The sequence below is a fragment of the Corvus hawaiiensis genome, chromosome 4 (genome assembly GCF_020740725.1).
Source record: "Corvus hawaiiensis isolate bCorHaw1 chromosome 4, bCorHaw1.pri.cur, whole genome shotgun sequence".
Classification (NCBI taxonomy): domain Eukaryota; kingdom Metazoa; phylum Chordata; class Aves; order Passeriformes; family Corvidae; genus Corvus; species Corvus hawaiiensis.
In genome coordinates, this window is record NC_063216.1 from 5126696 (window position 1) to 5144806 (window position 18111).

Consider the following 18111-nt stretch of genomic DNA (forward strand, 5'->3'; position numbering starts at 1 on the left):
CTTAACTATAAACACTTCATGAGAACTTCACAAGAGAAACAACTGACAAAATTACAAGATCTGCAACAGCAAATCTGGATCCAAAAAAGATCCTTTATTTGCCAGCAAAAATTTGAAAAAAACATGTGAATCCTATTAATTGGAGAAATGGAAGAGTCAGATAAAAGAAAAAGGCAGGGTGGTCAAGAAAAATCTGCTGTAAACAGTGTTGCTTTCTCTAAGCTTTTTGAGGCATTGTATCCCAGAGCATGAAAGTTTTATTTCAGTGTGTAATATTTGGGTTGGGTAGATACAGTAGGGGAAAAAGTTGGACTCCCCTGCATTATTTTTCTTACAGCCTCTCTTGCCTTGAATCTCTGATTCTGAGGGTTCGTGACAGTTTAAATCACGGAGTAGTTGAGGCTGAAAGTGCATCTGGAGATTGTCTAGTCCAGTCCTATCCCTCAGCTCATCGAGGAGAAAGTTTCTCTAGGCTCAGCCTAGATCAGGTTGCTCAGGAGGATGTCCAGTTGGGTTTTGAGCATCTCCATGAATGTAGACTTCACAGCTTCTTCAAGCAACTTCTCTGTGTTCAGTCCTCCTCACAGTAAAACAGATTTTCCTACATTTTAATTAAATTTCTTGTACTTCAGTTATTGCTCCACTGCCTCTTGCCTTGTCACTGGGCACCCCTGAAAAGAGCCTTCTTCTCTACACCCTCCCTTTAGGTATTTGTATACACCGGTAAGATCTACCCTGAGCCATCTCTTCTTCAGACTGAGCAATTCCAACTCCCTCAGCCTTTCTTTTTATAACAGATGCTTCAGTCACCTTTGTGGCCCTGATAACTTGTTTAAGTACCTTTGGCCACATCAGGTGTTGAACATCTGTGGCTATGGGGCTGTGGACATGCATCTTTTTTTAAACTTGAGATAGGGAGGATGGTCCAGACTCTCCAAGCATTTCAAGCATTGGCTGTGTTTGGAATGAATAATAGCTGGGAGAATCCAGATTTAAAGTATCTCACTAGGTGTTGTCAGACAGAATTAAGCAAATGGAAATGGTTTTATTTCTGCATGTGTAGAGGTTTTGTAAGCCTGTATAAACTGTAAGGAGCTGATTTCTCCGCAGCGCTTACGGAGAAGTTTGCCTCCAGGACTGCTGAGACGAGTGTCCTCAACCTGGACCACAACAACATCAGCCACAGGATTACCCACACTGGAGCCAGCCCCAGTGAGAAGGGATCGCAGTGCCAGCATCAAACCCCATGAATCATCTTCATCCAGGTTACAAATTGCCTCCCCTCACTTTTATGTGTCTCTTTGGACAGATTTCTTTGGTTCTGTGTGATGATGTCCAACATTCAAAAATGCTGGCTGTGAACTACTGGTTTAGAATTACTTCATGTTTCTATAAATTGATTTGCCAAAGAAGCAGCATTCCCATTTTTTGTCAGATTATGCCAAAATTATTCATATTATTGGGCAGAAAAATAAATTTTAAAAAATCTATTTATGCTAATGAAATGCAGAACTGCCCAATAAAATTGGAAAAAAGGCAAGATATCTGGTTAAAGTTTTCTTGATATGCAGGGGTCGTTATTGCCCAGCCAAGCAAAAATTGTAACCATTAACCCAGCCATTTCTAAGAACTCACCTAATGATAAGGTCCTGTCATTAAACCAGTTCATAAAGCACTACTCCATCTTCCATTCTTCTCGGGGTCTGATTCCCAAGCCGGTATCATAAAACACATAGTCCTCCCATGAAATGGAGAGAGAATTGAGTCTGCTCAGCTGCTTATCGCCAGCAGCTGACTTGTTTGGGGAATTTGCAGAGGTTTAGCCTAATTAAGGTTGTAATAAATGTTGTAATAGCTACACATCATGTCATTACAACAGGATTTCCTCCTTTCTGGATCCATGAATACATTTCTGTTCTAGTCAGAAAGGAGCAGAGCCTTCAAAGGAAGGGTGGAGAGCAGCGAGTTGTGCTACCACCCTGTGAGAATAAAGTTCAGGTCCCCTCCCCACCACAGCAAGGGCTATCATCTTGGAGCTGGTGGATGAAGAAAGAATGTGGAGACATGCTTTGCCTTGGGGAAAGGAAGATCAGAATGAAAGCACCAAATTCAAGAAGAGAATTCAGAGCCGTGACATCGGAAGACTCACATGCTTTTCTGAAATTCAAAATTTGGTGATGGTAGTGGAGAAAAAGATAGGACCTGGGAAGGCCCAGCATCACCAGTGTTGGCTGTTGGGTGGCTTGGGTGAATGCAGCCCCAAAGAGCTGCTTTCTTCCAAGGTTGGCCTTTCTCCAGATACTTAAACCTTTCCAATGGATGAGACTCTCATATAGGGCATGGAGGTGCTCAAGGCAGCCTGCAGAGTACCCTGAAAGTCTCATGCAAGAAAAATACGTGCTTTGCCAAAGTTCCCTTTGTGAGAAGTCCCATCTGTCTCAGTAAAAGTAAATATAAGGAAGCTGTAACCAAATGCAAATGTTCTTCACTCACAGACCTGTGGCTCCTGGGGTGCATGTGATTTATACTGTTGATCCCACTCTCACGTAGTGTGTAAGTGTCCCAAGATGGGAATCAGAGGGAGAAGGAGAGCAATTAAATATTATTGTTGGGCCTTTCCTGCGGTTGTTATATAACTCTGCATGAGGAGCCAGCTAAGCAGGCTATCAATTCTTCCTATGTTTAATGTCGCCAGTTGTATAATTATAGCTCTGTCAAGCCTCCCAGCCTACTGTTTGCACTACTTCTTTTACAGTAGGAGAAACAATGTGTATTCCAGAAAGGGGGAAAATGAATCCTATAAGTCTAGCTTTAAAAATTTTGGCAGACCAAGAGAGATCTGCTTTCAAGGAGAAGAATTTTGAACTGAAGAGAAAAAAATATATCTTGGTTATCTGCCACTTCCCCTGTACCAAATTCAAGCACTCCACTGGTCACAAAGAAAGAAACATTTTATAAGTTGAAGGATAGGAGAGAGGCTGACCCTGGAATTGCCCTGTGGCAGATTCTGTAGTTACAAAACATGCAGCTTGTTCCTCACAATGTGGGACATCACTTCTGGATTTCTATTTGCAAAAAAGCCCCCTTAACTCTCAGTTTGAGATTAGTAATCCCCCATTCTTCCAGCCCCATGTCACTGAAATGGGTAGACATTATACTGGAAAAATAATAGAGCTCCCGCATTCTTTCCCTCACCCACTTTTTATATCGAGTGATTCTCCCACAGGAAATCAAAGAATGTGGTTCAGAAATTTTTGGTTTGGTTTGGTTCATGGGGGTTATTTTACTGTGCAGTGGGCCAGTGTGTTATATACTTCCTATCAATTAAAAAAAAAAGCAAAACCATAAACCAAAACAAACAAATTTTTTTAAAAAACATCTGTATTCTTTCTTTGCCTCACTTCATCACAGATTTTAAGAATTTTGGCCCATGAAGACAACCAACAAATATTTTTGCAGGTAGTACTTACTATTCCAAAACAATGTTTGTAGAGGTAACACAGTGTCACATGCTTTTTTTCTTTCAGAATCCTTTTTTTTTCCCTTTCAAGTTTATTTTTTTCAAGCTCAGCTGGAGCTATGCTACTTTAAAAGTCTGTCTTCTGCCTTGAGTGTCACCTCATCACTTGGATATGAGGCTGTGAGGAGGAATGTGGAGCCTGAGATGCCTGGCAGACCTGTCCAGAGAGCTTGATAAGAGCCAGTGTTGCATCCCTGCAAGAAGCTGACATTTGATGGGTGCCATTCAGGAAAATGAGTATAAATACAGTTTTCTTGCTGTACAGAAGATTTTGGCATCTTCTGTCATACAATTACAGCCCAAAGACTAAAAGCATAAACCCCTGCTGCTGTAGGGAACTAACATTTGTTCCCCCCTACACATGGACACATGCACCCTGATTCCTTCAGCATGTTTCTCTTGGACCAATGTCTCCAGGGTCTGTCAGTGGGATTTTTTTGGGGATGCTGCAGGAATTTCTGGCTAGGGCATGAAGGGACACACCACTAACCATGGCCATGCAGGATGCTTTCAGTCCTCCCCAGCCTCCTGAGGAGTTCCTCCAGTGCCCCAAGGGTTTTTGTGTTATCTGCTGTGGCACATTCAGCAGAGAAGACTGGGTTTCCAGTTCTGCTGAGAATTTGTGTCACTTCTGGCTCTTTTAAGGAGGTGTTAAAAGAGAACATAAATCTAACTTATTTCAAGTCAACTTTTGAGCCTCTTTGTACTGTCAAAACAATACAATGAAGGCATCTTTGTATAAATAAGGCAAATAGGCCTCAGCATTGAGGGAAGTCCAGCTTCAGGCTGTCTGCATTGTAAATATTTTTGCTGAACACAGTACTCTGAGTGCCTCACAAACACCATTTCAGCCAACCCCTAGATGTCATTTTCCTCATCAGATTTTGTGCTATCTCAGTATCACATACTTCTTGCTGCAGCTCCTGACTTCTTAAGATCTGCCACTGAGGCTTTTTCCTGTGTTGAATGTTGTTTGTTTGTGCTCTGGTTTAGCAGCTCTGACTCCTGGAATAGCTCCATTCTGATGACAATCACAAAGAGCAGGTCCTTCTCCACCTCCTACGCCGTGTCCTCTACCAACCACCTGAATGCCAAAAGGCAGAGCCGGCAAGGTGAGTGGGCATCCTGAGCTCTGTCAGCCTTGCTTAACTGCTCCCTGTGACGAGCTGGTGCATCTGCTTTTGTTCTCTGTCCAACCTGCTGCTTTTCTTATTTTTCCATCAATATAATATAGTTATTTCTTTTATTTTAAAAAACCCAACACAGTGGCTTAAAATACTATAGCTCATAGTCACGCCCTTTGTAAATGTGTTGACTCTTTTGATTTATAGAAGTTAGCCATGACATGATGCAGCAAATGCAATACTAAATTGTGATTTATATCTTTGTTATTCCCTTGACTATAGTAGGGCTGAGAGCAGGGTGTTTTGCATAACATTTGTGACATTAGCTGTCTGTGCATATCACTTGAGTGAGATTTCCTAAAGCACAACCTACATAAATCCATTGTGAGCTGGAAGCAGCAATTGACTTGTCTTATGCAAACATATCCAAGACAAAACCTTTGTAACTCAGAGGTCTATCTCTGTATATTCACTATTGAGAAAGTACAGGTCATTCTTACTGATTTTTAGAGGTGAGAAATATGGGGTTTTTCACTCAGCTTTTTGACCCTTTAAAAAAAGCATTACTCCTGTATTTCTTTCCTGAAAGAAATTGAGAAGGTGACTCTGGAATTGATAATGAAATGTAGAATATGACAGCCATGAAGCAGCCTTAATCCACAATAATGTGGTTCTCCTCTCTCTACAAACGCAGTATAACATGCTGTTTACCTGTGCTTCAACTCACAATTCAAACCAGCTTGCTTTTTAACCAAAGAGAAATACTGTTGAGATAATATTACTCAGAGATCCTGGCGACCGAGCTATCAGATAGAAATTGGTAGATGCCTAAGGCCTGACATTAGAAAAGTGAGAGAATCCCAACTTAGAGATGAGTTTGAAGATACGGCTGCACAATTATTTTGCATTTCTAGTGCTGTCACATCACATCACCTTTTCAAACTGAAGAGAGCCATACAAAAGATGGTTCTCTTGTACAAAGCTGCTTTGTTTTACCACAGTGAAGATTAAGTAGCAAAATATTATCTTAAAAGGTAATAGGCACATAGGCAAATGAATAAAATTTAACTGGAAAATAATGGAGACATAGTACCAAGGATCCAGGAATTCACTTTAGAACAAAATAAACATTTGGCTTGTGATTTTCAGGGATTATCCCAGTAAACGGAAAGGGAGAGGAGTGGGTGTATAATATCTTGTACTTGGAAAACAACACTTATCAAGCCCATCAGTCAGTTTTACATTTAGCAATTCCTGCTTTCAGAAAGTGTTAATAGTCATCTCTGTTGTCCAAATACATGAGCTCCCCCATGATGAAGAGAGATCTCCATTCCATCACAAGCAATTCCTAGGGATGCTGATGGAGAGGAGTAAAAATTTTTCATCAGTGTTTTATGTAGAAAATTGATATTACAATATTTTAGACTGTTTATAATCATGCATTTTTAGTTATGATTTGTTTTCATGTTCCAACTACATAATTTCAATTTGCACTACTTAATACAATTTAGACTTTCATGTCAGCTCCATTGGCACTATACAATTATTATTAGTAGAAATTGTTCTAGCTAATTCTGTAAATATGTTAATCTATAAAATTTATAAAATGTCTTTAATTATGCATGAAAACATTCACATTTTAAAATACTGCTAGTTCTACCTATTTTGGCAAAAACTCAAGTGTTTTCATCTGTAATTTCACATCACATTGAAGTCACTGTCCTATATTTTCAACACTGCACATTTGAAGAAGTTCTGGAGGACCTAAGTGCGTGGACATACTTAAAAAATTCTCTTTGTATTTTTATTCTTCTCTTCTCTTGATTGTTAAAAAATCCTTGCTGTAGCAAGACATTTTCTCTCACTTTTGCCAGTAAATGGTTGAATGTTGGATTATTGGAAAAAGGTTTCCTTTTTTTTGGTAAATTTATTTATTTGTAGTTACCTTCCCTGGTAAATTACTCTCTTAAAAAAACCCAAAAACACACACAACAAAAAATATTTCAAGAGACTGGAGCCCTACTAGCAGTAGAAAGCCTGCTGTGATTAGAGATATTATTGTGAAAAGTGCTGTTTAAATTCTCAGGACTTGTTTCAAATTGTTGAAAGATGACCATATGTATTCCCTCCTCTAAGAGTTACGAGTATTACTTGGTAACATATAGCTCAAAGATAGATAATAATCCAACTCAATCCCCTGTGCAACTAACAGACTGTGAAATGTTTTTAAAAACTTTTTTTTGTTGGATGAAAAGCTGATATCTCAATGAATTCATAAATGTGAAACAGGTTTTTCTGTATTTTAAGGCAATTTTCCTGTGTCATGGCCATCTGATAACATTCTAATTGCTCTGAAGGCTGTAGTGTTCTGATCTCAAGACTAGCATTATATCCTACTTGTAAACATTGAATTAAGACACTAAATACATACCACTTTTGCTGAAGAAATACCCTTAATCAAAAGTGAGATGCTGGATATCTCCAGATTACAGCACAGTAACTATCAGAATTTTTTTTGAACTCTCGGATTGTCAACAGTAGATCATATTTTAGCCTCCTATCACAGTAAGTTGCTATCAGGGAAAAAAACACTGGAACTGTACATGTATATCTTGCAAGGTTAATATTTCATAAACTTAGATCAACATATTGCCTTATTTTAAGGTAATTTTTGTGTCTGGAATACATTTAGATAGAGAGCACAATTCAAACATAAAACCGGTTCAAGTTCCTAAGGCCTTGATATCCTTTGGCTTTGAAGATGAATGTGGTAAATTAACTGGGGCTGAGTTCCTACAAACTTCAGAACAGCAGGTAACTCAATTTCCATGCGTTTCCTTTTAAGATAGATTAAGTTTGCTCCTCTGCACTTGGAGTGGGATCATTTTGTCTGAGACTAGGAATTGTAAAGTGGATTCCAAGAGAAGGCAGCACTTTGTTTAAATACTGGACTGGCTGATGCATTTCATCTTGGCAGTGGTGCTTAGTGGAATAAGGAACAGAGAGAACTACATCTTGCTAGGGTTGCACATGTGGATATTGGCAGTTTCTATACTCTAGCTCAGGTGTACAGTACCGTGTGCTGCAGGTAATGGTTGCAAGTCTCCCTTAGTGAGCAACAGATACTGGAAAATAAACTCAAGTTGAAGATCAAGGTCAAAATCTATGAGGAATGCAGAAATGGCACCAGAAGCACAGTATTTTGTATAATGTATGACTACTAAAAATTCCTCTTTTTGGTTTATTGCTAGTCTTCAAACATGGAGAAATCCAAATTTTCTGGGAATGTGTGTAAGCCTTCCTTGTCCCTGCTTTGCAGATGGTGATAGAGAAACTGCAGAAGGGTCTGGGAACTGCCTGCCTGGGGCTGTGTGTCTCTGTCACTACAACATGTTGGTACCGACAGTCATGCCACAAACGTGTTTCACTTCATGCCTGTCCATTTAGTGCATCCTGCTCAACAGGGAAAATAAGCTTTGTGTTTTGAGCCAGATCTTCAAGAGGTAAAAGTGGCTGATAGTAATGGAAGTTCATCACTCTGTGACAGCCCTGGGCTTGGCTCAGAGTGGAGGAGGGTATTCTGTTATTTATTTTGTTTTTGGAGACTATGCTGGTGCATCTCAAGAGGAGAACAGTGAACTAGTACCCATCTGCCACTTCTGTTAATTGACAAGACTCTTCTTGTCCTTGGCCAGGTATCCCACCAAATATTTCACCTCTCACCTCCCCGTGCCATTCACCGATTCAGGGGACCCCTGCCACAAGTCCTACTGGAAAAACATCTTCTGTGTCATTTCCAGAGTCTACAGATACTGACACCAAGCAGGGCTTAAAGCCACACAAAGTCTTAACTTCTACTCAGAGTGCACCTAGCCTGTCAGACCCTATAATCAGTCCCTCCATCATCTGCAGCAGGTAAGATAATAATTTTACATGCCTTGGAATCATTTCACATTGTTCTCAGGAACATGTTCTATTGGCCCACATGCAAGTTTTTGTGATTTACTGCAGTGTTTGTGTTGATATTTCAGGTTTATAATACTTGAGTAAATGTGTAGATTAATGCTACAAAGTGCTTTTAAATTGGAAGACTGTTGGCTATGTTTATTGCTGTTTATTGCTTTTATTCCTGTCAGATGGACAGCCTGATACATAAATAAATTCTTTATCAGTAACCTGATCCCAAAGCTGGGTCTCAGGCTTACAGCTTGTGCTTCTCAAGCCATGCTCTTAACATGAGCAGTCACCTTTAGGTCACAGGCCAAGTCTTCCACAGCAGGCACCTTATGTTGAAGAGAAAAATCTGACTTCTAGGGTTTAAAAGCTTCTGGCCTGTAGGCTTCTGACAAAGGTGGGCCAACAATGCCTGGAGACTCTGTAATTTTGAGCCTTCTCTCAGGAGGAGTGGCCAGCCAGCAGAGAGCATGGCTGTTATCAAGTTTGACTATCTTTGGAAACAGTTTTTGTTTCTGGCTTCAATCACGTGACTTTGGATGTGTCTCAGTGTGCTGTGTGCAAGGCTAGGAAGTGGCTGTCAGAAAGTCAAAACTGAGATTCCAAGTGTGCTCAAGGGAGTCATCCTCACTGGAGCTTGGGGTAGGATCCCAACAGGCTTTTAAGATGTATTTAGATGACTAAATAGAAACTTAAGTGCTTTTAAGAGTTTTCCGAAGGTATACAAAAATTGGGATTTGGACAGATTCATTTGAAATTAAAACTGTATTACACAACAGAAATACAGCATAAAGGTGCTACAGTCTTATTAAGCTGTGCCTTTATTACCACTTCAAAGTGGTAATAATACAATAAAGTACTGCTATTTCACAAGTGACAATCATCTCTGGAAGCCTTCTATTAAAAAAAAAAAGTTAACAATTGCATTAAAAATGCCAAAAAAAATCAATGTAAGGTTGTTGTAGATAGTAAGGAAATATAATTTCTTGACATGTGCAGACTGATTTCATTATTATCACTAGTAAAATGCTCATTAACTTGTGACTGCTGTCTTATTGGATCTATGTAAGTTTTATAGATTATGTAGGTTTTCAGTTTACTTGTTTTCAAATGCTTAGACTGTGTAAGTATTGCAAATAGTTACATTGCTGACATAGTCTTTGTTGTTGATTATTTGAAACAAACATATTATTTAAAATATTTTGGTGTAATGATTGCTAATAGAATTGGCATCCCCTAGTGCTAATAGTCACTGTTCCTTTAACATCCATTGAAAAATCATAAGCACTGTCCCATTTCTAGCCATTAGTATATAGAGGTGCTAAATCCAGAGATAGAAGCTGAACACATAAATAATGTACACATGTAATGTAGGCACAGCTGAAAGGCAAAATCAAAACAAAATAAAATCCCAAATGCCAAAGAAATTAAATGGCTATGACAAATTGTGAGAGTTAAATTAACAAACACCAAGGATAAATTTTTGAATGTTTGAGCTTTCACATGGTAGATTGCTGGTCTTCATGGTATGCAATCCCTAAATTCCCTGCCTCAACACCTGCCTTGTAGAGGAGTAATACCAACTCAGCAAACCCCTGCCACAAACAAACTAATCCCACCCCTACAACAACAAAAGAGAAAATGAACTCTTGATGGGTTCAGTCCTTTAAGGCAGATCAGGCAGGGGTATCAAGATGGCAGTTTTACTGTAGTTCTTTTTTACTCACAAAGTGAAGTGTGGTAAGACAGCACAGTTTGAAAAGCACGTTAAGCAAGAGCATATATCAGGAAAGGCTGTTAAACTAATTCATAAGTAATCATTTTTAATTCTGCTGAGTGGATGAGGCAGAAATCCTGTGCAAAAAATAGCAAACAATCCTGAAGCTAAGGAGTGTATTATAATGCCTGTGCATGAAGGGATTGAGTTAAAGCTGCATGGGCATGTTTACCTCCGACACACAGCAGATTTCAAGTGTTCTACTGGGCAGCTCAGTAATCTTTTTTTTTACTACAGTGCTTTGTGGACCATACACATTAAATCAGTGTGAGTTTGCATGTGTTCACAAAATAAAGAGGTGCACTCATACTGGTGCAAAAGCCTTGTAGCATTACAGCCAATCAAAGGCTATCACTGACCTTATAGAAACCATAAGGAATGTGAGAGGGGAAAATTAATACCTTTTTTCCTCTTGTTTATCAACCTGAGTGATAAAGACTTTATTTGCTTCGCTATGCACTACAGGTATCATTGAATACAGATTAGTGTTTTTATTTGAAAGTCTTTCAGGAACTCATTGAGTTTCCAGGGCATTCCAAGCTCCAGGATATGTTTGGATGACCCAGTCAAAAGCTAGCTGGCACAGGATTTCAGCCATTTTTATATGTTGAACTTACAATGGTGCAAAGTTTCTCATACAAAGTTTGACCAATCCAAATAATTCTGTAATAGTTGCTTTGCAAAGACTGTTATATATAAGATATGCCACAAAACGCTGACTCAGACCAGAGAAAATGCTAAAATGTCAGGTCCTAATTAGGGTTTAAAGAGAATTATACACAAGGAGTACAGCTTTTTAATGGGAGGGAAGAGCCAGTCATTTTAAAAGGTCATAATATTGTGATCCCTCCCAAAATGTGTTTCTGTTCTGGAAATGATGAAACAAACTCTGCTGTCTTGGTTCTTATGTACTTGGTATGGTGTCACTGAAGAAATGATAAAATATCATTTTCCTCCTTAAGAGGAACATATTAAAGTTTTAAGCAAGAACAGTGAAGCCAGATTATGACTGTGTTCAAACTGAATTCTCTAAGATTGTATGGGACTCTGGCATTTTCATAATTTTAATTCATCTTTATTGGGCAGCTGTAGTATAGAACTAGGGAATTTATTTTGTACTGGTATACTTAGAGAATAATAAAAAAAATCCTTTAAAGAAACCACGTGATACAGGTTTACTGTTGAAAACACAAATTTAATGGTGGTGGCCAGTTAATCCAAGTTCTTTTTGTATTTTTGTCCTGAGATCCAATAAAACTTCAGCACTCTCTTGTGATTTTGTCTGGAGAATGTACCCTGGACCATGGCTGATACTGTATGACATAATCTCACACTGCCAGCAGGAAATCATTTTACACAAGACTGTCTGAGGCACGTGGTTCTTTATACTGTGCATGTTTCTTGATGTATTTCAGCTGTGGCAGACCCTACAACCAAATAGAAGCTGGTGATGGGACACTAAACAGAAATGATGCTACTGCACACACCCTGAACAGAACAGGTAATTCTTTGTCAAAAACACCTCGTTCCCTCAAATTCAGTAATCATCCACTAAAAGGGCAGATGAGCTTGTCTGTCATAAAAGGAGGACATACACAGGTGAGTCCATACAAATCATCTTTGAAGCTCCCTCCCTTTTCGTATGTACAACATGTACAGAATTCTTATGGAGTTAAAATATAAAGGATATACTGTTTCCCTCCATTTACTTAAATAATAGTCTTCAAAATTTTTTCTCTCTTCATTCCCTGATGCCATTTTTTACACTCTGCTGGGTATATCTTTAATGCCTTTGGACAGATTGTCTGACTTCAGAGCCAGCCAAGCAGCACATACGTATTATGAGTCAGAGATCCTGTTGCTATTATTCAGAAGGTCACAGGAAGACTTCCATTAAGTCCTTGCTGTTCGCACCACAAGCTTTGTGATTTGTGTTTGCAGATGATCCTGCTCAAGCCACTTCTGACTATGAGACCAACAACAGCGACAGCAGCGACATCGTACAAAACGATGATGACACAGATTGCTCCAAGGAGCAGCCACGGAAGGGATCCAGCTGTAGGTCCTACACACCCGAGACCATCATCCTGCATCCCTTGATACCACCTGAGGTAGCTCCTCTAAGTTGCCCCAGCACAACAGGCTGAGTGTATGCTGACATGGAGGGGAAAGACAAAAACAAAACAAAAACCAAACTAACCAAAAACCCAAATCCCCACAGAAAAAATCTGGTCTAAGGGTGCTGCAAGGTATTATTTTAGGTGTATTAAACAACAAATTTTGCACTGTGGTGAACAAGTGATGATTGTCTCAGCTGTGAGCTTGGTTGAGATGCAGAGGGAAAGCTTTGTTTAGTTAAGTTTTCCACAGCGTGTTGTACAACTGAATTAATAATTTGAAGTTGGCAGGAGCTCTTGAAAAATTTATTGTAATCTGTTGGAGTAGGACGTGCTGAGAGAAGGCATTTTGCTTGAAATGTTCTGGCATTTACTCATCTCCACTTTCTAAGTAAAATGAAATTCCAGGGAGTATACAGGGAGAAATATGAAAGGAGGGGCACAACCCATCTTTTATTTGCAGACCTTGAAAAACAGGTAGTTCCAGGTTAAGGAGTACAAGTCTTCACTTGGACTGAGGTCTGTTAGCCATGTTAGGGTGTAATGAATGGGTCGTGAGGCAGAAGCAGAAACTGAGAGCTTTTCCCTCTGTACCACAGCGAATTTCACAATGAAGGCAGACTCCCTTGGAAATGAATGAATGATTCCCATGAGTGAATGAATGAATGAGTGAGTCTCAGTGCTAAGTGCAGACACTGCTGTTTCATAAGCAGACTTTCCTATCCATTCAAGTGAAACACATTACAAAGGAGAGTGAGTAGCTGCAGGGCTGCTAGAAATGAGGACATCTACACTGAGCCTAGTGAAGTACCACTGACTTACACATGATGCTAATGTGACTTCAGTTTTTAAGAGCATAATTTTTTGCTTGAGATGCTTCACTGAATTAACAATTCTCTTTATTCTGATTTCTGGCACAGGACAAGCCTGTACTGGCTCCTGAGCCTCTGGTTATGGACAACTTGGATCCCCTGATGGAGCAGCTAAATAATTGGAACTTCCCAATCTTTGATTTGGTGGAAAAAATTGGGAAGAAATGCGGTCGGATTCTCAGTCAGGTGAGAAGTATACCTTGTCTGCAGTGTCTGAATGTTGACAGATTTAGACACAGATGTGTTAAAAGCCATCATCCTTACAAGCTGATGATCCAACAAACTGTGATCCCTGACACCTAATTCAAAGCTGACAGTATGAACTCTGTCTCATGATATTCCTTACTTTTGAATGTCTTCATTTTTAAATTTAAAAATGTGAAAGAAAAAACCATGCACCTATATTGCCTTCTTCTCTCTGCTTTTCTCAATATTCTCTTGAGATGCTTCCATCCCTTACTGAGCTCTTTGGGAAAGAATTTCTCACGAGGTTTAGCATGGGAGAGCTAAACAGTAAATATATTCAGTGGATGCAAGATATACAGAGGTTTGGTCCTCTTTTATACTGAAGATTTTAGTCAGGCTAGGCAAGAAAGCAAGGTCTGAGCAAGTGGGGGCAGAAAGAATCCTTGCTATATTCCCTCATTTTTAAAGAATCAGAACTTTGAGAGAAAATGCATATGATTATTACATAGTGAAGACTCATTTGCTATGAGTTGGGATAGGAGAGCTTACTAGTCTTTCTTTCAGCTCTCAGGTTTTTATTCCTTCCTATGGGTTTAATTCAGTTACTGACACAGCCTGTCTCTACCCAGCACAATTAGTGTCACTTTTCATAATCACTTTCTTGGCTGAACTTTTTACTCTGTTATGCCCCTTTTCCTGGCACACTGACAAATTAGTCATTTTTTCTTATAAAAGTATTGAAGATTATTAAACAGGAAAAGCAAGTAATTACTTTTATTATTATTTAGGGATGAAAGGGAAAAAAGCCCAAGAGAATCTGACTGAACGAGTATCACTTTACAAGGCATTATGTAGTGATGAGTGCTGGAAAGAAGAGATAAAGTTAATTGGTACAATGTGGTACAATTATCACCCCCCCAGAAACACAGAGGTTAGTGTGTCAGGCAGATTTCAGTGTAACAAGCTCCAGAGAATCCAGAGATCAAATTACAGTCCTTTGGTGGTTACCTATTATTCAGCTAGATTCAACTATCTGGTGGTCAGCAAGGAAAACCATGGCATGAATTCAAATTTGTTTTGTGGTCTGCCTTTTAGTGTTCTGTAGCTGGCAAGCAACATCTGTCTTTGACCAGCCTGCCAAGTCTCTCGGTTCATTTTAGAGAAATAGGCAAACTGTGGATATTGGATATATTTATTGGATAAATTCAGTGATGCACATTGAGGCACTTTTGCACTAGACAGGGAGTGTGTGATTGAAATGCTCTTTTAGATCATACTGCTCATTAGCAGTATGATTAGCTCATAACATGGAATGACAATAGAACAATGAATGAAACATAAGGAAAACTTACTTTTAATGGCATAACCAATGGCTTGGATGAGCCAAAATTTGTTCTGGTTTGACATGGGTACCTCTGTAGTCTTTAAGCACTTTACCAAGCTGCGTGGGGTTCTGTACCTCTGGACATGAGTCCTCCGTGCCTCCTTCAAATTGCACTAAATCTCCTCACTCTATTTCCCAACATGTGTTTTTTGCACAGGTTCTCAACATGTTATCCACTTCACAGTTCCACAAAAGGAGACCTGTGAAATAAAATAGAGAAGCTTTAATATTTGTGATGAAAATTCAACATTTTCTGTAACAGCTGTTTGTAATAACTCCCTCTCCCTAACAGCAGAATGTAGCAAGTTCAGCCTTGTTCACAAAATAGAGATCCTTATTTCCCCCACCTACTCAGATGTTGCTAATGAAACTATTTTCAGAAATCAGGAAACTAAAATAAATAAATCTTTTTCTCCAGCCAAAGCACTATTTTTTTCTACTTTGATTTTTAAAACCTGGGATATTATTAACAAAGGAAAGCAAAAGCTCTAATGATTTATTCTCTGTATTTTGCTATTAAATGGACTAACCCATTCAAAAAAAAAAAAAGTAAATTAAAAAGCTGAATTAACTATGTTTGCCTTGCTAGGTTAAATTTATGAGATGGAACAGAGTAAAGTTGACACATGCCTCTAGGGAAGCATTCAGTTTAGAAAGCAAATGCTGGCTTAGCATCTTTGACGCTGCTTGAGATGTCTGTTCCTTCTTTGTGGAATGTTAAATTGATTTAGACATGTAAAAAGACCCCAAACCAGTCAGGAGCCATGAAAGCATCTGTGCAAACTAGAGTGGCAAGCACAGTAAATGTGGCAAATAAGCATGATAGCGTTTAGAGAGGAACATGCAATTCAGTCTCATTTCAGAAAGGAAGAGCCAAGCTCTCAGAACTGAGCTGTTGCTTCATAACAGGCCATAAAGTTCAATAATATCTTCAGCCACACTTAACATTTTTCTGGCAGCTCCTATAAGACTAAAACCTGTAGTTTAGCTTTTATTACTGGGCCCATAGAGAGAAGTGGAGGTGCTCCTATGCTGGCAGTACAGGAGCAGTGTCGGAGGCAGGGTGGCATCACTGCAGGGCCTCTGAGTTGGTCCCTGCATGATGACAAGAGGATTGTTTGGTCCTCTCATCATCACATGTGGGGGATGGGATATTCCTGGGATCATCACACCCGCCTTGGGAGGAGTTTGTCAGAGCCAGAGCCTGGGTGCCAGCAATTTCAAAGAAACACGTATCTGAAGAAAGCAAATACACAAGACATAAAAAGGAGTGCGAGAGGGTTGCCTGCAAACACTGAGAAGGGAACTGCTAATCTAAGCCTTGCACATGTCCACCAAGGAGAGCTATTCCCGTGTGCCTGCAACACCCAGGAAAGGAACTACATATGAATAACAATGCCCAATTGCAAAACAGCTTCCATTAGGAATCATGCAGAAGTGCTTGTCCTTCGTCAGGCAGTGCCACTAGAAGTCTCTGAGTTATATATGATTCATTCAAGCATTAGCCATCATGAGAGATAGGCAGGAAAGGGAGGCTGGAAGAGCTGGAGCACGCTCTGCTAAGCACCTGGCAGCCATCAGAGTGTCCCTGGGCTTGTCCCTGGCAGCAAGGGCCACACCTCAGCTGCAAGTGCTCAGCCCACGGGATTCCAACTCCCAGGGAGCTCCTGAAACAGCATGTGGGTTGGGAAGAAAGTATTTTGAAAGACAGAAGAAGCACATTAAAATGTTTAATCAAGAGCAAGGAATAAAAAAAGCTGCACAGTTGTTGTTTTTGGGGTTTTTTTTAAATGAAAGAATTTGGCTGGTTGACTTTGGGGAAGACATCAGTGCCTGTTTTTCATCTTTCTGACCTGCCTTTACACCTGCTTCCTCCCTATTTGCTGAGAGAGAAAGAGAGAGAAAGAAAAGAAAGAAAGAGAAAGAAAGGAGAGAGAAAGAGAGAACAGAAAGAAAGAGAAGAAAGAAAGAAAAAGAAAGAAAGAGAGAGAGAGAGAAAGAAAAGAAAGAAAATGGCCAAAGTATGTGCTTGGCTACTTATGCTTTCTAATGACCACAGAGAATAATGCCATTTTACTCCAAGTCAGAGGGAAAAGCTGTCATGCCTACACATCACAGTCAACTTTGCTTCTTTTCAACTATGGGATTTCCCACCCCCCAAAATCCAAGGGGAGGAAAAACATGCTTTTATGACATGCTTTATTTAAGATACCTTTCCAGTGCTGCTAGTGTAGACCAGTAAGATTTGGTCCCGCAGAATATTATTTTATTATGATTCCTCTTTTTATACAGAGATGTTTTTCTGGAAATAAGTGGCTTACATTTCACTGACCTAAAACTAGAATATAAGAATCCTCATCTCTCTAGGTGAAATACTGGATCCCAGCTGATACAGTTAAACCATGATTCTAGGGAGATGAAAAGGGTTCTATGTCTAATCCAAATTATGCATAAGGTCACTCTACTCTCTCTGCCTCAATACAGGGGCATCCCATGTGGTTTTCAGAGAGTAATGAAGGGTACTTTTTACGGGCCCTACCTTTTATTCTAAGTTCTTGTCTTCCAGAGCACAATAGTTCAGTAGTTCAGTTATGGTAGGAACAGAAGTAAGAGCTGGGGCCACCAGCAGAACTCCCACTGTCAGATATTGGTCACTAGAGGGTCATCCTGGATGGGGTCAGACACCACACTCAACCTGTCTCTGCACCATCACTGCCTGTTGTAATGTTTTGCCAGAATTAGTTCACAGGCAGGTTTTTCCTGGTAGGGAATGACCATGAGGGGAGGCAGGAGGAGGATCATTAATGCTGCAAATTCATATCGTTTTTGTTATTCTTACTGTAAAAATCCACAGTGGCAGGACATTTGGAGCTGATGTTCATTAAACTTCAGGTGCAGCTCACAGGTCCCACTTTATATACAAAATATACAATAAAAAACAGGTGTGGATAGATGTTTGATTTACATTCAGGTGTAAAACACAAAGTGTAATTTGTAACCATTTCTTGCCATGTAGCACTCATCAGTCCAAATGTGCTTCAAGTTGCTTAGTTCTAGGCAGGTCATTACCAGGCAGATGGCATCAAAAGGACAGAATTTAGCCTAGCAGCAGTAAATAAATAGAGTCTGCAAGGCTTTAGGGTCCAATTTGTGAAAGAAGTGAAAACATCAGGCAGT

At 39.6% G+C, this 18111-nt stretch overlaps 1 protein-coding gene and 1 long non-coding RNA gene across 5 annotated transcripts in view; one reads left to right on the top strand and one right to left on the bottom strand.

Moving 5' to 3' along the window:
* PDE3A (phosphodiesterase 3A) overlaps positions 1–18111 on the top strand; it is a 227771-nt gene that overhangs the window by 186130 nt on the left and 23530 nt on the right. For 2 of the 4 annotated variants that reach the window (XM_048301936.1, XM_048301938.1), the window contains 6 exons: positions 1111–1265; positions 4514–4632; positions 8340–8559; positions 11791–11876; positions 12317–12486; positions 13413–13550. In XM_048301936.1, coding sequence (XP_048157893.1) covers positions 1111–1265; positions 4514–4632; positions 8340–8559; positions 11791–11876; positions 12317–12486; positions 13413–13550 — 888 coding nt within the window. The remainder of the gene's footprint in view (positions 1–1110; positions 1266–4513; positions 4633–8339; positions 8560–11790; positions 11877–12316; positions 12487–13412; positions 13551–18111) is intronic. The other 2 variants (XM_048301939.1, XM_048301937.1) reach the window with 2 other exon arrangements.
* The window catches only part of LOC125325168, a 91259-nt gene that overhangs the window by 42852 nt on the left and 30296 nt on the right, over positions 1–18111 (bottom strand). The window contains exon 2 of the long non-coding RNA XR_007203219.1: positions 14903–15134. This is a non-coding gene — a long non-coding RNA (uncharacterized LOC125325168). The remainder of the gene's footprint in view (positions 1–14902; positions 15135–18111) is intronic.